This window comes from Chiloscyllium plagiosum, chromosome 25, assembly GCF_004010195.1.
Source record: "Chiloscyllium plagiosum isolate BGI_BamShark_2017 chromosome 25, ASM401019v2, whole genome shotgun sequence".
Classification (NCBI taxonomy): domain Eukaryota; kingdom Metazoa; phylum Chordata; class Chondrichthyes; order Orectolobiformes; family Hemiscylliidae; genus Chiloscyllium; species Chiloscyllium plagiosum.
In genome coordinates this window covers 40,990,035-41,006,030 of record NC_057734.1, presented here as the reverse complement: position 1 = coordinate 41,006,030, position 15,996 = coordinate 40,990,035, and the positions used below count along the sequence as shown (strand labels likewise).

General features: G+C 39.6%; 1 protein-coding gene across 5 annotated transcripts in view; it reads left to right on the top strand.

Annotated features, from left to right (window-relative positions):
* rnf10 (ring finger protein 10) overlaps positions 1-15,996 on the top strand; it is a 32,141-nt gene that overhangs the window by 14,326 nt on the left and 1,819 nt on the right. The window contains exons 7-16 of one of the 5 annotated variants that reach the window (XM_043715953.1): positions 2,328-2,488; positions 3,476-3,610; positions 4,268-4,496; positions 4,673-4,806; positions 7,698-7,815; positions 7,893-7,994; positions 8,082-8,252; positions 13,273-13,373; positions 14,401-14,458; positions 14,565-14,720. In XM_043715953.1, coding sequence (XP_043571888.1) covers positions 2,328-2,488; positions 3,476-3,610; positions 4,268-4,496; positions 4,673-4,806; positions 7,698-7,815; positions 7,893-7,994; positions 8,082-8,252; positions 13,273-13,373; positions 14,401-14,458; positions 14,565-14,720 — 1,365 coding nt within the window. Of the gene's footprint in view, positions 1-2,324; positions 2,489-3,475; positions 3,611-4,267; positions 4,497-4,672; positions 4,807-7,697; positions 7,816-7,892; positions 7,995-8,081; positions 8,253-13,272; positions 13,374-14,400; positions 14,459-14,561; positions 14,721-15,996 lie in introns of all 5 variants that reach the window. The other 4 variants (XM_043715950.1, XM_043715951.1, XM_043715949.1 and 1 more) reach the window with 4 other exon arrangements.

Here is a 15,996-nt window from a genome sequence, read left to right as displayed (position 1 = left end):
GCCTCTCTTTAGGAAAGATGTGGAAGCTTTGGAGAGGGCGCGAAGATTTACCAGGATGTTGCCTGGAATGGAGAATAGGTCGTACGAGGATAGTTTGAGCGTGCTAGGCCTTTTCTCATTGGAACGGAGAAGGATGAGGGGTGACTTGATAGAGGTGTATAAGATGATCAGGGGAATAGATAGAGTAGACAATCAGAAACTTTTTCCCCAGGGGACAAAAATTTAAGGTGAAGGGTGGAAGGTATGGGGGTATGTCAGGGGTAGATTCTTTACCCAGAGAGTGGTGGGGGCATGGAATGCGCTGTCTGTGGGAGTGGCAGAGTCAGAATCATTGGCGAACTTTAAGTCGCAAGTGGATAGGTACATGGATGGGTGCTTAAGCTAGGACAAATGTTCGGCACAACATCGTGGGCCGAAGGGCCTGTTCTGTGCCGTATTGTTCTATGTTCTACTTCTGCCCTTCTGGACTCTAGATGTCCTCAATTGCTGCTCTTAAAGCTGAGGTGACTAATTTGGATGAATTATTTGAGGCAGCAATAAGGATGGCACCAGTTTGTGATAGGTCTGACTGAGACTCCACTTTCAAGGAACTATGTACGTGCATCCCTGGTCTTTGTTTATCAACACTTGCCAGGGCCCTGCCATTAACTGTGTCCTGTCCTGGTTTGCTTTGCAAAATGAGGCTGCCTGAAGGTGTCAGTTCAGGTTAATATTGTAGTTAAGGTACACATTACACTTTTATCATTTGTGGCATAGGCTGTAAGAGGAGGAAGATTACATTTGGAGGTGTTATAGGACTTCGGCTGAGCTGTATCTGGAGTACTGTGTGCAATTCTGTTTGCTGCAGTATTGAGTGTATTGGAGGGGATCTACAGGAGGTTCACCAGAATGTTGTCTGGATTGGAGGATTTCCTCAGTGAACAGAGGCTGGATAATCTTGTGTTGGTTTCCTCAGTAAAAGAGGTTGAGTGGGGACCAGATAAAGGTGTATAAGATTTGAGTGGCATGAACAGTGTGCGTAGAAATCAGTTGGAAGGATCGATAACAAGGGGGGATATAATTTTAAGGTGAAAGGCAAGAGGTGTTTAGCCAGCTGGTTTGGGAGTCTGGAATGCACTGCCTTGGAGGGTAGTTGAGATAGATAACCTTAGAACCTTGAAAAGATACTGAGCATTGAATGTCACAACATTCAAGGCTATGGATCAAACTCAGGAAGGTGGTACTAGTGTAGATTTAGAGTAGTGTTGTCAGTGCAGACCTGATGGGCCAAATGGCCTCTTCTGTACTGTACAATTCTAAGTTTGCAATGATATGAAAAAGAGGCTGTGTGGTAGATAGTATAGAAGAGAATCTTAGACTTCAGGCATATCATTGAACTGGTTGATCAGTGCAGGGAAGTGAGGCGCTCCATTTTGGGAAAGTGAGGAATTCTACGATAAGTTACATTATGAAGGGAGGGTCTCTCATTCCATGTCCAGATCTCTGAAGGTAGCAGGACAGATCAAGAAGGTGGTTACAAAGGTTTGCAAATATTTTCATTATTTGAGGCATGCCTAGTAAGAGCAGGAAGATTATACTAGAACTATCAGCATTATTTAAGCAATAATTTTAATTGAGTTCTAGTCACATCAAGAATGATTGCACAACCGGGTACAGAGGTTTTTGTCACAGTGTTTGCTCTGAGGAAAGAGCAGGTAGGCTAGAATTGCTTTCTTTGGAATAGGAGGGTGAAAGTGTGTATAATTTGGAATAGAAAGTAGATAGACTTTCTCTTAGCAGAGCATAGTAATCAGAATTTAAATTGGAAGGATTAGTGGAGTTGAATTATTGTTTTCATCCAGTGTTGAAGTCTGGAACTCTGATTAAAAGGTGGTAGGGGCAGAATTCCTCTTGAAAGCCACCATGTCTAAGGTTTTTTAATGTGGCGTAACCTATTGGTCTGTGGATTTAGAGTTGGAATCTGAATTTGATGGTATAGGTCTTTTTGAGCTGGCTAGTGGACAGTAAGCTCACTAGCCACCTCCTGTGCCATAAACTTACAAATATGTTTGAAACCACGGAGAATTATCACCATTCCTCTGTATCTCACAGTGTCACAATTAGATTTTCAGCGACTTGTTGCCTGTCTAAATTGTCCAGCTGGAGGCTCTAATTTTAAGTTGATGAATTGATGTAACTTTGAGTTTACTTTACATCCAAGCCCAGTTGTTGCATCTAACCAACTTGTGTTGCAATAAACAAAATAACATTTCATTTTCAATGAATTTGACATTGTTTTAGTCTCCCTGCTATGCACATGGTAACATTTAATTTGAATACTTCAGTAGATGAAGAATACAGCCGTTATTCAAAGCTGCTTCTGGCGACAACACAGCAGGTTTTGCAGCACGTGATAGATAAAGAGCGAGCAGCCTTGTTGAGACAGTATGAAGAGGAGAAAGACACACCTGAAGCCTGCTTTATTGAAGCAGCAATGCAGGAGCTCAAGGTATGATAAACTAGCATTAACAGGCTGTCCTGTTTTGTGCATGTGTAGAAGGGCCCTGAATGTTATCTGACTGCAACAGGAATAAAAATTAAGAATTTTTTGTCAATGAAAGCTTATCAAATCAAATGATAAATTACTGTTGGTACATATTTTAGTATGAGACCAATGTCTGGATTGCATCTGTTCTAATGTTCTTGTCACTCTTGAAGACAAGTATCATATTTGGACTATGACACTACAAGACGTAATACCCTGATTTTGCCTTTGACCATTTTTGTGTTGGTAGTATTGTTTAGGTGACTGGCTCTATTTGACGACACACGGTCAGTGCTAACTTTGTGCTGTTACTGGCAATGATTCATGGTCTTTTAATTTTGTTAGATCAGGCATGAGAGAAATTAGATATACCAAAGGTGTAATTATTTCTGCAGAATACTAGAGTTAAATGTGGGGCCTGTACCTCGGCAGATTGAATTATGATCTATTGTAGAAGTAAAGAGCCAGGCAGAAGTAAAACTTGATTTTGGTTTGCTCATCTAAAAATGATAGAGAATCCTTGCTTTTTGCTAAATTTCTAAAGTTTGAAGGCCTTAGATGACTAGTCTTCCCAGTCCTTCTGATTTTCTTGGGTGACTGGAATATACTGAAAAATCAGCCTGTAGTTATATATGTGGGTTCTAAAAACACTGATTTTTGACCTGAAATTACAAAGGAACTGATGCAGTAACTTGAGGAATGTTGGCTGTTTCTTTTTGCAGTTTTCTCCCACCGTTTTCTTGCATCTTCACACTTAAGTTGGTTCAAATGATAGAAGTGAGATTATGGTGATTATCCTGTCTTAATCTTGCTACCTGAACATGTAACTGGAGCTTATGTTAAATGTTTGTTTATTAACCAGTTCTCCTAGCAAGTATTACTAGCCTGAATCTGTAGTGCAATTATTATATTCCCATTTCAAGCTGAACTTATTGGATTTTGAAATTGCAGTTTCGAGAGCAAGAGTTGCTGGGCTGTCCTACTCCAGGGAAGGATGTTCCTGGAGCAGTGTCTAAACTTGAGGAATTGACCATTGCTGATTCAACAGCACCTGCAGAGAATACCATAATATATGGCAAGAACCAAGTTAGTACCAATATTGCAGGGTGATTTTAATTTGTGTTCATGGCGGTTTTTGAAAACAATTAAAATTTAATGTAAGTGTTGCTAATCACTCGACTATTTAGCATCCAGGGGATCACCATGCTATGTTTAGCATGGCAATTTTTTTGCTGGAAAGTATAATGGGACTTTCAGCAACATGTGGCAACATGATCAAGGGCAACTGAGTGGTGAGTTAAGTAGTTCACCAGGTTGTGATGGTTTGGATGGCAACTGAAGCAGTGTCTCAACGGGCAAAAAGTGTCTTTCGTGGAAGGAGGGCTGATGGGAAGGGTAGGCATATTAGGCAAAACATTCTTCAGCCCAGTATAGCCTACAGGCTTTATTATAGGCATGCACTGTAAGTAGTCAGGTATTGTTAGTGCTGGCAATGATATGGGGTGGGAAGTTTATGAATCAGTTATGATGTTTGGACTGCTACCTGGTAGTCTCAGTTGCCAGCAAGTCAGGGATTGCACAACTGAATTGGTGGCAGTGACTAAAGATAATGGCTTGGTTTTTGTAATGCAATTTTTGCTCATTTAGCACTGAATATTGATGTTTTTGTGATTTTTAATCTGTTGGTTGTGTAAATATATATGTTTAAATCTAATCTGACCTGGTCTGAATATTTCCTATTAGCATGTATTGGCTTATTCATCTGCATTTGATGAAATTATTGATGAATCTCAAGAGAAGACCTTTGCTCCAGCGTGCACTGAAGTGGATGAGCCAACTGCTGTTCCTGAATCAATCAGCAGTGACAAAACTGAAGGAGCTCATGGGACTAATTGTGGCGAACCTGAAAATGGGCCTTCAATTGAGGCTGCTAGACCAAGCTCAGAAACAACCTACTATTATTATTACCAAGGTGAGCCTTCTACTTAAATGGTATCAAGTAAATCCTGGTGTTTGTCCTTAAAGAAAAGAAACAGCTATTTAAATTATCTTATAAACATGACTGAGTTGTTGAACTAATCTGAAATCTTAATATTTAAGTTCTGGCTTTATTTTGTTTCTGCAAGACTAATTCATTCTTTTTTTCAGCTGAGGATGGGCAATATATGTTTTTGAGCCCAGTTAATGTGCGATGTCTGGTGAGGGAGTATGGTAGTCTGGAAAAGTGTCCTGAGAAGATCACTGCAACAGTGGTGGAGATTGTTGGACATTCAATGACTGAGGTAGAGTAACTTGCATTTTATTTTATTAATTTGAACATTTTGTTCTCATGGCGGTCTTCACTTTTGTAGCATTCTTTCAACGTTGGCATCCAGTAGTCTTGAATACAGGCAGTGACATGACATTGTTTACTATATCCCATTGCATAACTTAATTACTATTATGTGAATGGCACAGTTTGGAAGTGTAATGAAATACTTGCTACTTGTCTGAATGCTGCTCTAAGAACATGAGGCTCAACATCAGCCAGGATAAAGCAGCCCCCATGATTGACGTCCCATAAAAATCCTTAACAGTTACTCCCTGCAGCACTGCTGTTTTTGCCACATACAAAATACATAACAATATCTGGCCAAGGCTTCAACCGTATCTCCAAGCCTGTGACCTCCACTATCGTGAAGTTAAGGGTTACTGGCACAAGGGAACATCACTGCCTGTAAATTCAGTTCCCAAGCCCTACACCATCCTGATGTGAAATATATTGCCATTCTTTTACTGGCACAAGGTCAAATTCCTGGAGTGTGCTCCCTAATAGCACTGATTGCCTTCACTTTGACTGCAGTGGTTTAAGATGGCTCAGCATCTTGAAGGCAAATTGCATAGCTTTACAGTAAATGCTTACCTTGCCTATAATGACCAGATTGAGTGAATTTAATACTTAGAAAGTTAAACATTGACTATGACCTTGGAAATTGGTTCTGTAATGCTTGTTGCGATACTTACTTTGGAATGGTTTTATCTAGAATTCAGTAGACCTTGGGCTTTCACGTTAAAGCTTGATTTTTATTCTTTTCTATTACTGTGTCATTCAGTAGTACTATCTAAATATGTGAAAGACGATAAAATATAGGAGCAGAATTAAGTCGTTTGGCCCATCAAGTCTGCTCCACCATTTGATTGTGGCTTATATTTCTCCTGCCTTCTCCCTGTAACCCTTGTTTCCTTGCCAATAAGGAACTCCCCAATTCATCGCTGTCTTAAATGTACTCTGACCTGGCCTCCATAGCCTTACCAGGCAATGAGTTACAAAGATTCACCACACTCAGGCTGAAGAAATTCCTCCTCAGTTCTCAAGGGTCATCCCTTCACTCTGAGGCTGTTCCCTTGGGTCCAAGTCTCTTCAAGTGGAAACATCTCCACATCCACACGGCCCAGGTGCCTCATCCTTCTAACCTCCAAGTACAGAACCGGAGATGTCAACTGCTGCTCCTGACAAGCCCTTCGTTCCTGGGATTATTCTTGTTAACCTCCTCTGGATCTCCTCCAGTGCCAGCACATCCATCCTTTGATACAGGCCCAAAACTGCTTGCAATATTCCAAATGTCTGACCATGGCCTTAAACAGCCTGAGCAGTACATCCCTGCCTTGTATTCTAAACCTCTTGAAGTGAGTATTAACATTACATTTACCTTCCTAATTGTCAACTGAACCTGCATTTTAACCTTGAGAATCCTTGATTAGGACTCCCATGTCCCTTTTTGCTTCAGATTTCCAAAGCCTTCCCCTCACTGAATTAATAGCCTATGCTGCCTCTTTGTACTGAAATGCATAACCTCACTTTCTCACCTTGTATTCCATCTGCAACTTTCTTTCCCACTCCCACTTTGTCAAAGTCCTTCTGCAGCCTGTTCACTTCATCACTATCTGCCGCCTTACCTATCTTTGTCATCTGCAAACGTAGCAAAATACCCTCAGGTCCTTCGTCTAGATCATTAAAGTATAGTGTGAATAGTTGTGGTTCCAACACTGACCCTGTTGAATTCTACTAGTCACTGGCTGCCATCCTGAAAAAGAATTGTTTATTCCATTCAGCCTTTGGCCAGTCAGCCAATCTTGTCAGTACTTTGCCCCTAATGCTATGGGCTATTTTTTTTCTTATCTAGCTTCCCATGCAGTACCTTGCCAAATGCCTTCTGGAAATCCAAATAGATCATGTCCTTTTATCTAGCTTGCTCCTTACCATCTCACAGAATCCGTTAAGATTTGTCAGACTTCCCCTTCTCTTGAAGCTCTGCTGACTCAGCCCTATTTTAGTGTGCACTTGCAAGTACTCTGCAATCTATCCTTAATTAATAGACTCTAAAATCTTACCAACAGCAGAGGTCAGGTAGAAGAAAGCTCATCCTGCTCACCAATCTTTTCCAGTATTTCACTTAATAAACAGGTAGAATAAATTGAAAAGAGTTGAGGTTCTATTTGCAATACATGGCATGAAGTCACCAGCTGTACAGAATTTGTTTGAATTTAATGGATAAATTCTTGCTGTGGCACTGTATGGTATGGAGTAATGCAGTTTAATAACTGATCACATTCCAGCTTGAATAGAAGGGGTAATTGCCATCACTCTTGGTGAAACAATATTATTGAGTTGGCAAATTAATGTGAAGGTCATTCTGACTAACTATTCTCTCTTATCCATTTGAATTTTCCAAATTAATGGATGTCAGTTGGTAGTTAGAGTTTTCTCATTGTGTTCGAGGCCCTTTGTAGTGCAGCGGTAGTGTCTACTGTTCAGCTCTTCAGATGTCATAACATCCCTGAATAGATTGACTGAACATATCTCAAGTGAACTGTGGCATCCTTTTTAGCTGAGAGGCGTAAGCTTCTAATGAATGGTGTACTGCATTGCTTGGTATTTTCCAACACTTACCATTTTAGGTCAAAACAAAATGCCTTGACAAACCTTCGCCTTGTAATGCCTTTGTCCCAGTCTCTTACCCAAAAGTTCAGGAATATCTTGATCCAACTGAACTTGGCTGATTTTAGCAGAAATCATGGATTGAAGCTCCTTGTATATGGAGTATTTGTCTGTTCAGTCAGTAGAAGGCGTATCAATTGGTTGTTACATAAATCTGTTATGCATTTATTGATGCGCTTGAATCTCTTTACACAGGAAGTACGCCGTAGACACCGCTATTTGTGTCATCTACCTCTTACCTGCGAGTTTGGTATTTGTGAGCTGGCTCTGAAGCCACCTGTGGTTTCTAAGGAAACTTTGGAAGCTTTTTCAGGTTTGTTCCTGCTTTGTGAATCAAGCTTGTGAATCAAGATTTGTGTTTTGAAGTTTGAAGTTGTTTCTCCTTTATAGAGGATCTAAACAGAAGGAGATGCCTTCGCTTAAAAAAAGCTCGAGATGAACGTCGAAGAGAGCGTCAGATTGAAATGGAAGAAAATAAAAAGCAAGGCAAATGTGAGCCATCTGTTCCTCTCCACTTATCTTTCAATTCAAATGTAACTTTTGTTCACTGGCTCTTTAATACATTTTCATATCTTTTAGATCCAGAAGTTCATATTGCCTTGGAAAATTTCCAGCAATTTCCAGCATGTGGATCTTCTTTAGAAATTCTACCAAGCATTGTTTCCCCAAACAGTTCTGATGGTGACCCTCTACCCTCAAGTTGTCTTTCAGTCAGTGCCACCCTTGGCAGCAGCCCCAATTTTTTGGCAGGTACGAAATTTGTATCAAAGTTTAGTCTGAGTAGCAAATATTGTTTTGTTAGTGCCTTGAATATTCCTTGAACCAGTTATACAATTATTTTATATTTAGTGTCATGCAGGCAAACATGGTACAAATTTTGTGTAGAGTAAGATTTGTTAACAAGAATGACCATTTAAATAACCTTGGTAATTTGAGTGAGCAGTGTTATCCAAGACAGCACAAAAACCATACTGAATATTCTACAAGTCCCATCTGAATAGACAGACATGGTGATCATTGCTTAACTGTATCAGTACTTGGAACAAAGCAATACTTTAAATACTGCAGTAGAATGTCAGCTTAAAATATGCTTTTATTTCTATTGTGTAAGCTTTCCTTGGGTGTGAAAAAGTGCTCATGGTTTAATGCAAATTTTAAATGACTTTCATGGTTCTTATTGCACAACTATTTGTCTTTATCTGCGACGTTGATTAACTGAAAACATTTAAGTTTGGATTGTATCTGTGGAGAGAGATAAAAGTAAATGTTCCAAGCCAGAAAAGCTTAAGACAGAAGTTTTCAGCAAGTGAATATCGCAACTGTAGAAAACAAATAAAAGGAATATCTGCTAAGATTGAAGGGAAAAGAGATGCAATTATAAAGGGACGATCGATGTTTCGGCAACTGAGTGGTGAGTTAAGTAGTTCACCAGGTTGTGATGGTTTGGACGGCAACTGAAGCAGTGTCTCAATGGGCAAAAAGTGTCTTTCATGGAAGGAGGGTTGATGGGAAGGTTAAGCATATTAGGCAAAAGATTTTTCAGCCGAGTACAGCCTACAGGCTTTATTATAGGCATGCACTGTAAGTAGTCAGGTATTGTTAGTGCTGGCAATGATATGGGGTGGGAAGTTTAACGTGATTCTCCTGCTCCTTGGATGCTGCCTGACCTGCTGCGCTTTTCCAGCAACACATTTTTCAGCTCTGATCTCCAGCATCTGCAGTCCTCACTTTCTCCTAAAAGGGACGATGCAAAGCAAAAGGGGTGGCAATGAAACAAGAAGATAGGTCCGAAGGAAGCGTAACACCAAGAGTTGGTGTCCAGAAGAAATGGGGAAGTAGTTAAGATCAAGATCTTTTGAAATCAGTTTTGAAACAAAGGCTCTAAAATGTCCAGTGAAAAGATGGTTGCTATTCTGGAGGCTATTTGACTGACCCATCAAATCCATGTTGGCTCTGTAGCATAAACCATTTGGTCCCATTCCTTACTTGAGAAGGTGAGGATTGTCGTCAGAGTACACCTATTTTCAGTTCAGTATACTGTTTTTGCTGCTCATTGTGGTCTCCTCAGATATAAGGCTCCAAGCAAATTCACTGAATATTTTGTGGCCCACCTTTAGCCTGAGAGACTGATTATGAACTTGCAATCGCCTCATTTCTACTCTAATCTTTGTGCATATCTCCTACAGTGGTCAACGAAGCTCACTTCAAAATTAAAAATGGAACTAATTGTTAATGAGACATTTAACAGCATCTGGGCTCAACATTGAATTCCACATGATAACATATGTCCCTATATTTTCAGTCAACTGTTGGAAATTATTTTATTTAACCCATTTACATCTCGGACTCATCTTTTGTTTCTTACTCGGCACCATTTCCTTTGGTCCTACATCGTAGGAATTTAGGGCAATCAGCCAACATGAGCCTGCTCCACCATTTGAGATCATTGCTAACCATCTACCTCTGCTGTTTTCCTCTGCTATTAATTCCCCCTGATTCCTGATGTCATAGGTTTATAGATATTTATCTATCTCTTTCTTGAATGTACTTCATGATTGAACTTCCACAGCTTTCTAGGATAAAGAATCATAAGGATTCACTCCCCTCCAGGTGAAGAAATTCTTCCATACCTCAGATCTAGATGGCCTGCTTAATCTGAGGCTGTCTCTCTTGGCCTGGACTCCTCTAGCCTGGTTGTCATTGTCAGCCCATTAGAACTGAAAACAAAGCTGGGCAGGTCTGGCACTATCTGTGGAAAGAGAAATAGGTCCAACTCCAAATGGTAATACTGTTTCAGTTGTGAAGAGAAACAATTAACATTTGGAGTCTGATATGATTGTGTGCTCAGCTGCTGCCAAACCTGAATATTCCAGCAATTTCTGTTAATGTTCTGGGAACCTGGGTTAGAATCCCACCGTGGCAGGTGAAGCTTGAATTCAATAATGAAGAGGTTGACACCCGTCTGAACTAAAACCGCAACACCCAAAGAGGAGCACTTCACCCTCTAATCTGTAAAAAGAATGTGAAAAGTGGTATAACCTGTTTTTTCAGCAACTTTGAATGGTTAAGTAAAAATAAAGCCCTATCACTCACTCTAAAATCAACAAGTAACAATTTATCTAAGTGAACAAATTAACTAAACTATTAACAAACTGAACAAATCCCTTCTAACTACTAACTATTCCTGAATAAAGCAAGATACAAAAGTGGAGTTTAGTTATGAGGTAACAGCCAGGTTATCTATCTTCCAGAATGTTTTGTGCCTTCTGTCGATTCTCCTGCCAGGAATGCCTTTTCCATCATTGTTACCGTTTATTATTTAGATGGTACTTTCTCTAACATAGATGACTGATAGAGCTTTGATGGATGAAAGTTAACTGAGGTCTTTGTCCAACTGCCCCCTTCTTTTGTACCCTTTATGAAATATTCATGGTCTTGTGTTGTCAAAACTATCAGATTTAAATTTAATAGATTTTTGATATCTTAAGTACCTGGTTCAAATTGGCTAAATTCAAAAACCTGTTGTCTTGGTTAAAAAAAAACCTGCTTGGCCTGTTAGCTGAAGAAGGGCTTATGCCCGAAAAGTCGATTCTCCTGCTCCTCGGATGTTGCCTGGCCTGCTGTGTTTTTCCAGCACCACATTTTTCAACTCAGCATCTGCAGACCTCACTTTCTCCTGGCCTGTTGACTGTACAGCCTTTTGATACACGCTTCATTTCAGGCTTTTGGTGTGTTTGCATTTTTTAAAGGGACCATGCAATGCTTCCCCCCCCCAATTGACAATTTTACAAATACCAAATTTTAACTTGCTCCCAGTCTGCAATTACTGTACCCAATTTTGCAACACCCATCATGGCAGGTCAAGTTCAAATTCACTAAAGACTGGATTAGATTCCCTACAGTGTGGAAACAGGTCTTTCGGTCCAACCTGTCCACACTGACCCTCTGAAGAGTAACCCACTAACTAATGCACCTAACACTATGGGCAATTTAGCATGACCAATTCACCTGACCGGCACATCTTTGGACTGTGGGAGGAAACCCACGCAGAGGCTAGGAGAACGTGCAAACTCCACCCACAGTTCCCCGAGGCTGGAATCGACCCTGGGACGCTGATGTTTTGAGGCAGCAGTGCTAACCACTGAGCCACCAAAATCTTGAATCAAGAGTCTTATGATAAAACCATTGTTGATTGTCAGGAAAAACCCATCTGGTTCACTAATTTTATTTAGGGATGGAAACTGTTGTCCTTACTTGGTCTGGCCTACATGTAACCCTGGATCCACAGAATGTGGTTGACTCTTAACTGCTTAATAGGCAATTAGGGTTGAGCAATAAATGCTGGCCTAGCCAGCTTTGTCTATGTCCCATGAATGAATATTAAAATCAACTGATTAAGTTGTTCCCTATATATTGCACATAATTGCTTGGAATAGGCTTCCTTTCACACTCTAAACTCTGGAATGTGGATTTTAAAAAACATTTTACTGTGGACCATTAACCTCAACACATTTGAACTCAATACATACTGTGACACAGCATGACATAAATAATGGGGTTTAGCAAACGTTTCATCTGATAGCTGCAGCAGCAATAATAGATTCATTTATTTAGTCTCTTGCATGAAGTTATGAGCTTGAAGTGTTCCAAGGGTAAAGGGAATATATCTTTCAAAAAGTAAGGTTATTATTTCTGGATAAGTTGATATTGTTAATTACTTGTAATATATCCGTGGCTGCCTTTGATATCTGGATAACAGCAATTTTAAATGTTAATACATTGCAAACTTGTTAATTTATATTTTTGTGTAATTAATTCATCACTTGAAATTCTGTAACCACACCTATGGGTTATAAAAAAAAATTTGCTGTAGATGCACTAACACCATGTGAAATGGTGTCACCTTATTGCACATTTTCTCAGCAGGGGGGGTTATGTGTCCTACTTTTAAAAGAAGACTTTAACAATGGATGCTTCATGTTGTGCAACTCTTCTTTAGACATGAGCCAACAAGTTCTGTAATTGGTTAGTTTTCCAAAATTGAAATGACTTGTAGATTTTGCATTTAGTATTGTACTTCACTGAAATATTGGTGGTCATGCTACCATTTTAGGTCTGAGTTGAATGAGGCTGCTGAGTAAATTGGAATTTTAAACTTTTAGTTTCAGCCTAGTTTTGCAGTGTTTATCTTCGAGGCAACAAAATGCTAATTGTCTTTAATTGAAAAGAAGGCGTGGGGATTTAAAGAAAAATGTCTATATTGTGGTGCTGCTTGTGAAACCTTGATAATTGAATAACAAATTCACAGCTGAATTTTACATAATCCTTATGTAGTGTTTTCTTACAAAGGCCTCTAGTGGTGCAGTGGTATTGTCTCTACCTCTGAGCCAGGGGGCCCACGTTCAAGTCCCACTGTTCCACGGGTGTAACACCTAATCAATCTGATAAGAAGTATTATCTGTGCTTGCTTCACAGCTTTCAGCTCCTAGGTTTGGGGAAGTTTTACCTCCGGCTGATGAATAGCTAGCTATTGTGATTCAGTCTGTTCTACGTAAGACGTTAAATGAAGCAGAAACTGAAATCTGGGGTTCAGCAAAATTCCTGGACTTAACGTTTTGTCCTGGTATGAATGATATGGTTACTGGGACGAGGCATCTGTCATATGTCCTGTCTTGTAATCTCTTTAGTTTTGTAATGTTTTGACCTAGCTGGGAACGTTGGAACTGCACAAAGTGAATGCTTCTGAATCACTTGTTAATTCTTTCTGTAGAATCAGCATTGAATCAATCCGTCCTTGCTTTTAGTCCAGGGAATCCTCCTCCGTGTGTTGGCAGCTTGGAAGATGATGCATGCTTTCCTTCATTTGCTCAGGTAATTTCAATTGAGGTGAAAATGGATAACGTACTCTCTGGCATAAATATGCACTTCTGGTATGAGCAGGTTTTGAATACAAAATTGTGCACAAGTTACTTTTACCAACCAAGATTAAAATTAGGATAATGCTTGGTTTCAAGTTGTGTACCTTACTGGTTTCTCAAGAAATGGAAGTAGAGGTCTGAGGATTAAAGGCCTCTAACTACCTGGAATTTGGGAACAGGGTGCTTATTTTGAGGGGGTTAAGAGAAATACTTATATACAGTATGGAGAATTAAAGAAAAGGAACATTATACTCCAGCCACAAATTTGTAATCTGTTAGGTCGCATTTTTTAAAACTCGTGTTGACTAGATTCATCCAACTCTGAATTCTATGAATCATCTTGTGTAGTTTTTATGAAAAAAATAACTTGATGAAATTTAATTGTTTCATTGGAATTAAATGCTTTGAGGAAATCTCTTCTACTTCCCCACATCTCTTTTTGACTCCTCTGTCTGTGTTTTTAGCTTGTCAGTCACCTAGGCTTGGTTGAGTTGTGGTTTCCTCCGGGTAACCATTCTAGAAAAGCTAAATTTCTGTCCTACTATTTACTTTCATCATCATCAATCTGATGTCAACTCAGTTGCTGAAACCCTTTGTCACATCTAGACTCTCTCTGAACTGCCGTACCTCTCTTCTGCATTCCACAAGCCATAGCTTAGCTACGTTTGGCACCTGATACAAATTTAACTTCCTTTTGTATTTAAATCCCAAATAGTCTCAATCTTCCCTATCTCCAGCCTTCTACTCTACAATTTCCCCAATATCCATGGTCTTCTGTCATGTTGTGCATTTCTTCCCTACACCCTGCTGCTCTATCTCCATCTTTAGTCTAGATCCTCTTTAAAACTCATCTCAGGTTTTTCGTCACATTACCTAATCTCTCCTCCTCTGGTTTGGTATCTATTTTTTCTCAGTCCTATGACATAATGTTTTTCGACAAACGTTTTAAATACCGGTACTTGGTATATTTTTCCTTACAGATGTTGAGGGATGGGAAGGCTAAGGCAGAAGTGTGGCCCAAAGTAACTCCAAGAAAAGGTGATATTTTCTAAAGTATAGAAACATTTAACAAGACTGTAATTGTGTTAATGATGATTTTCACATAGGGAGGTTGGAGTACTGATTTAAATTGTTTTGACAGCAGAAACCAGTTTGATGCCTCCACCTGCAGCAGATAGTGATGGAGAAAGTGACATTTCAGACCGTGTACCTGTACCAAGTTTTCAAAATTCCTTTAGTCAGGCTATGGAGGCAGCATTCCTCAAGCTTGATAAAGTTCCGGGCTCAGAGTTCTGCGCAGGTAGGTGGTTTGCTCCTCTTGGGAGGGAAGGAAGAGGAAATTGGTTGAATTAAAGGCAATAATCAATATGTTGACATTAATTTTATTTTAGGAAATGGTGTATGGTTGTAACATTAAAATTTTGCTCGCTTTGGCACTATGGGTTGCTCATGTAATTGTGAGCTGTGGACGCAGCTCTATGATGGAATGAGCCTGTTGTCAGTACTGCTTTAGACTACGTACAAGGAAGCATTGGAGTAGTTTGGAGAGACTTTTACTGGTTTTGTGGTAATTATTTAAATAGTTCTCTGAATAAAGAAAGTAAAGTATATCTCCCCTAATGCAATGATATTTTTTCATGTGATGCAGCAAGTCTCTTGAATATTTAAATAGCCAGTGATTAATTCATAAGAGGTCCTTGCAGAAATTGCAAGACAGTATAGGTTAGATAAATACAAAGCAGTAGTTTTCTTTCAGTTTCAACTGTTCACTTATTTCTCGTGTAATGCTCCAAAAAGCCAGTAAGTGAAGGGTAGAATTGGAGTCAATCTTCACACATTTTATATTTAGTTATATACATGGAAGCATGCACCTAACCCCACAACCGCTTTATTCTGTCTCAGGCTTAAGTCACCAGTTCATATCTACTATTTGTTTACAATTAAATGTAATGAATATATAACTAACACTTTACAGAACAACGTCCCCATGTCTTTTCACAACAAGCAGCAAATCAGATCTTAATATTTAGGGGTACATGAAGGTTTTTCTCCTCCTCATTTTCAAAATTCAAAAGTAGGGTGACATAAGACACAAGGAGCAGACGATTCGTTCAGCCCCCTGGGCCTACTCCTCCAATCAGTGTCATGGCTGATCTAATTGTGACCCAAATACCACTTTCCTGTCTGCATCCAATAACTCTTGACATAATATTAAGCTAACTTAGCCTTGAATACATTCAGTGACCCAGACTCCAATCCTTTTCGAGGGAAGTGTGTTCCAGGACATGATGTGTTGTTCTATGTAGATAATTTGACTAATACATGCAGATAAAAAAGTAATCGCAGTTGCTATTGGGTAATGACAGCACTATTTAGTCTTTTGGTAATCAAAGTTTGGGTGAAGATTTGTAGCTCGGGTGCTTGTTGTTGTGGTTCTGTTTGCCAAAGCTGGATATTTTTATTGCAAACGTTTTGTCCCCTGTCTAGGTGACATCCTCAGTGCTTGGGAGCCCTCCTGTGAAGCGCTTCTGTGGTGTTTCCTCTGGCATTTATAGTAGCCTGTCCCTGCCGCTTCC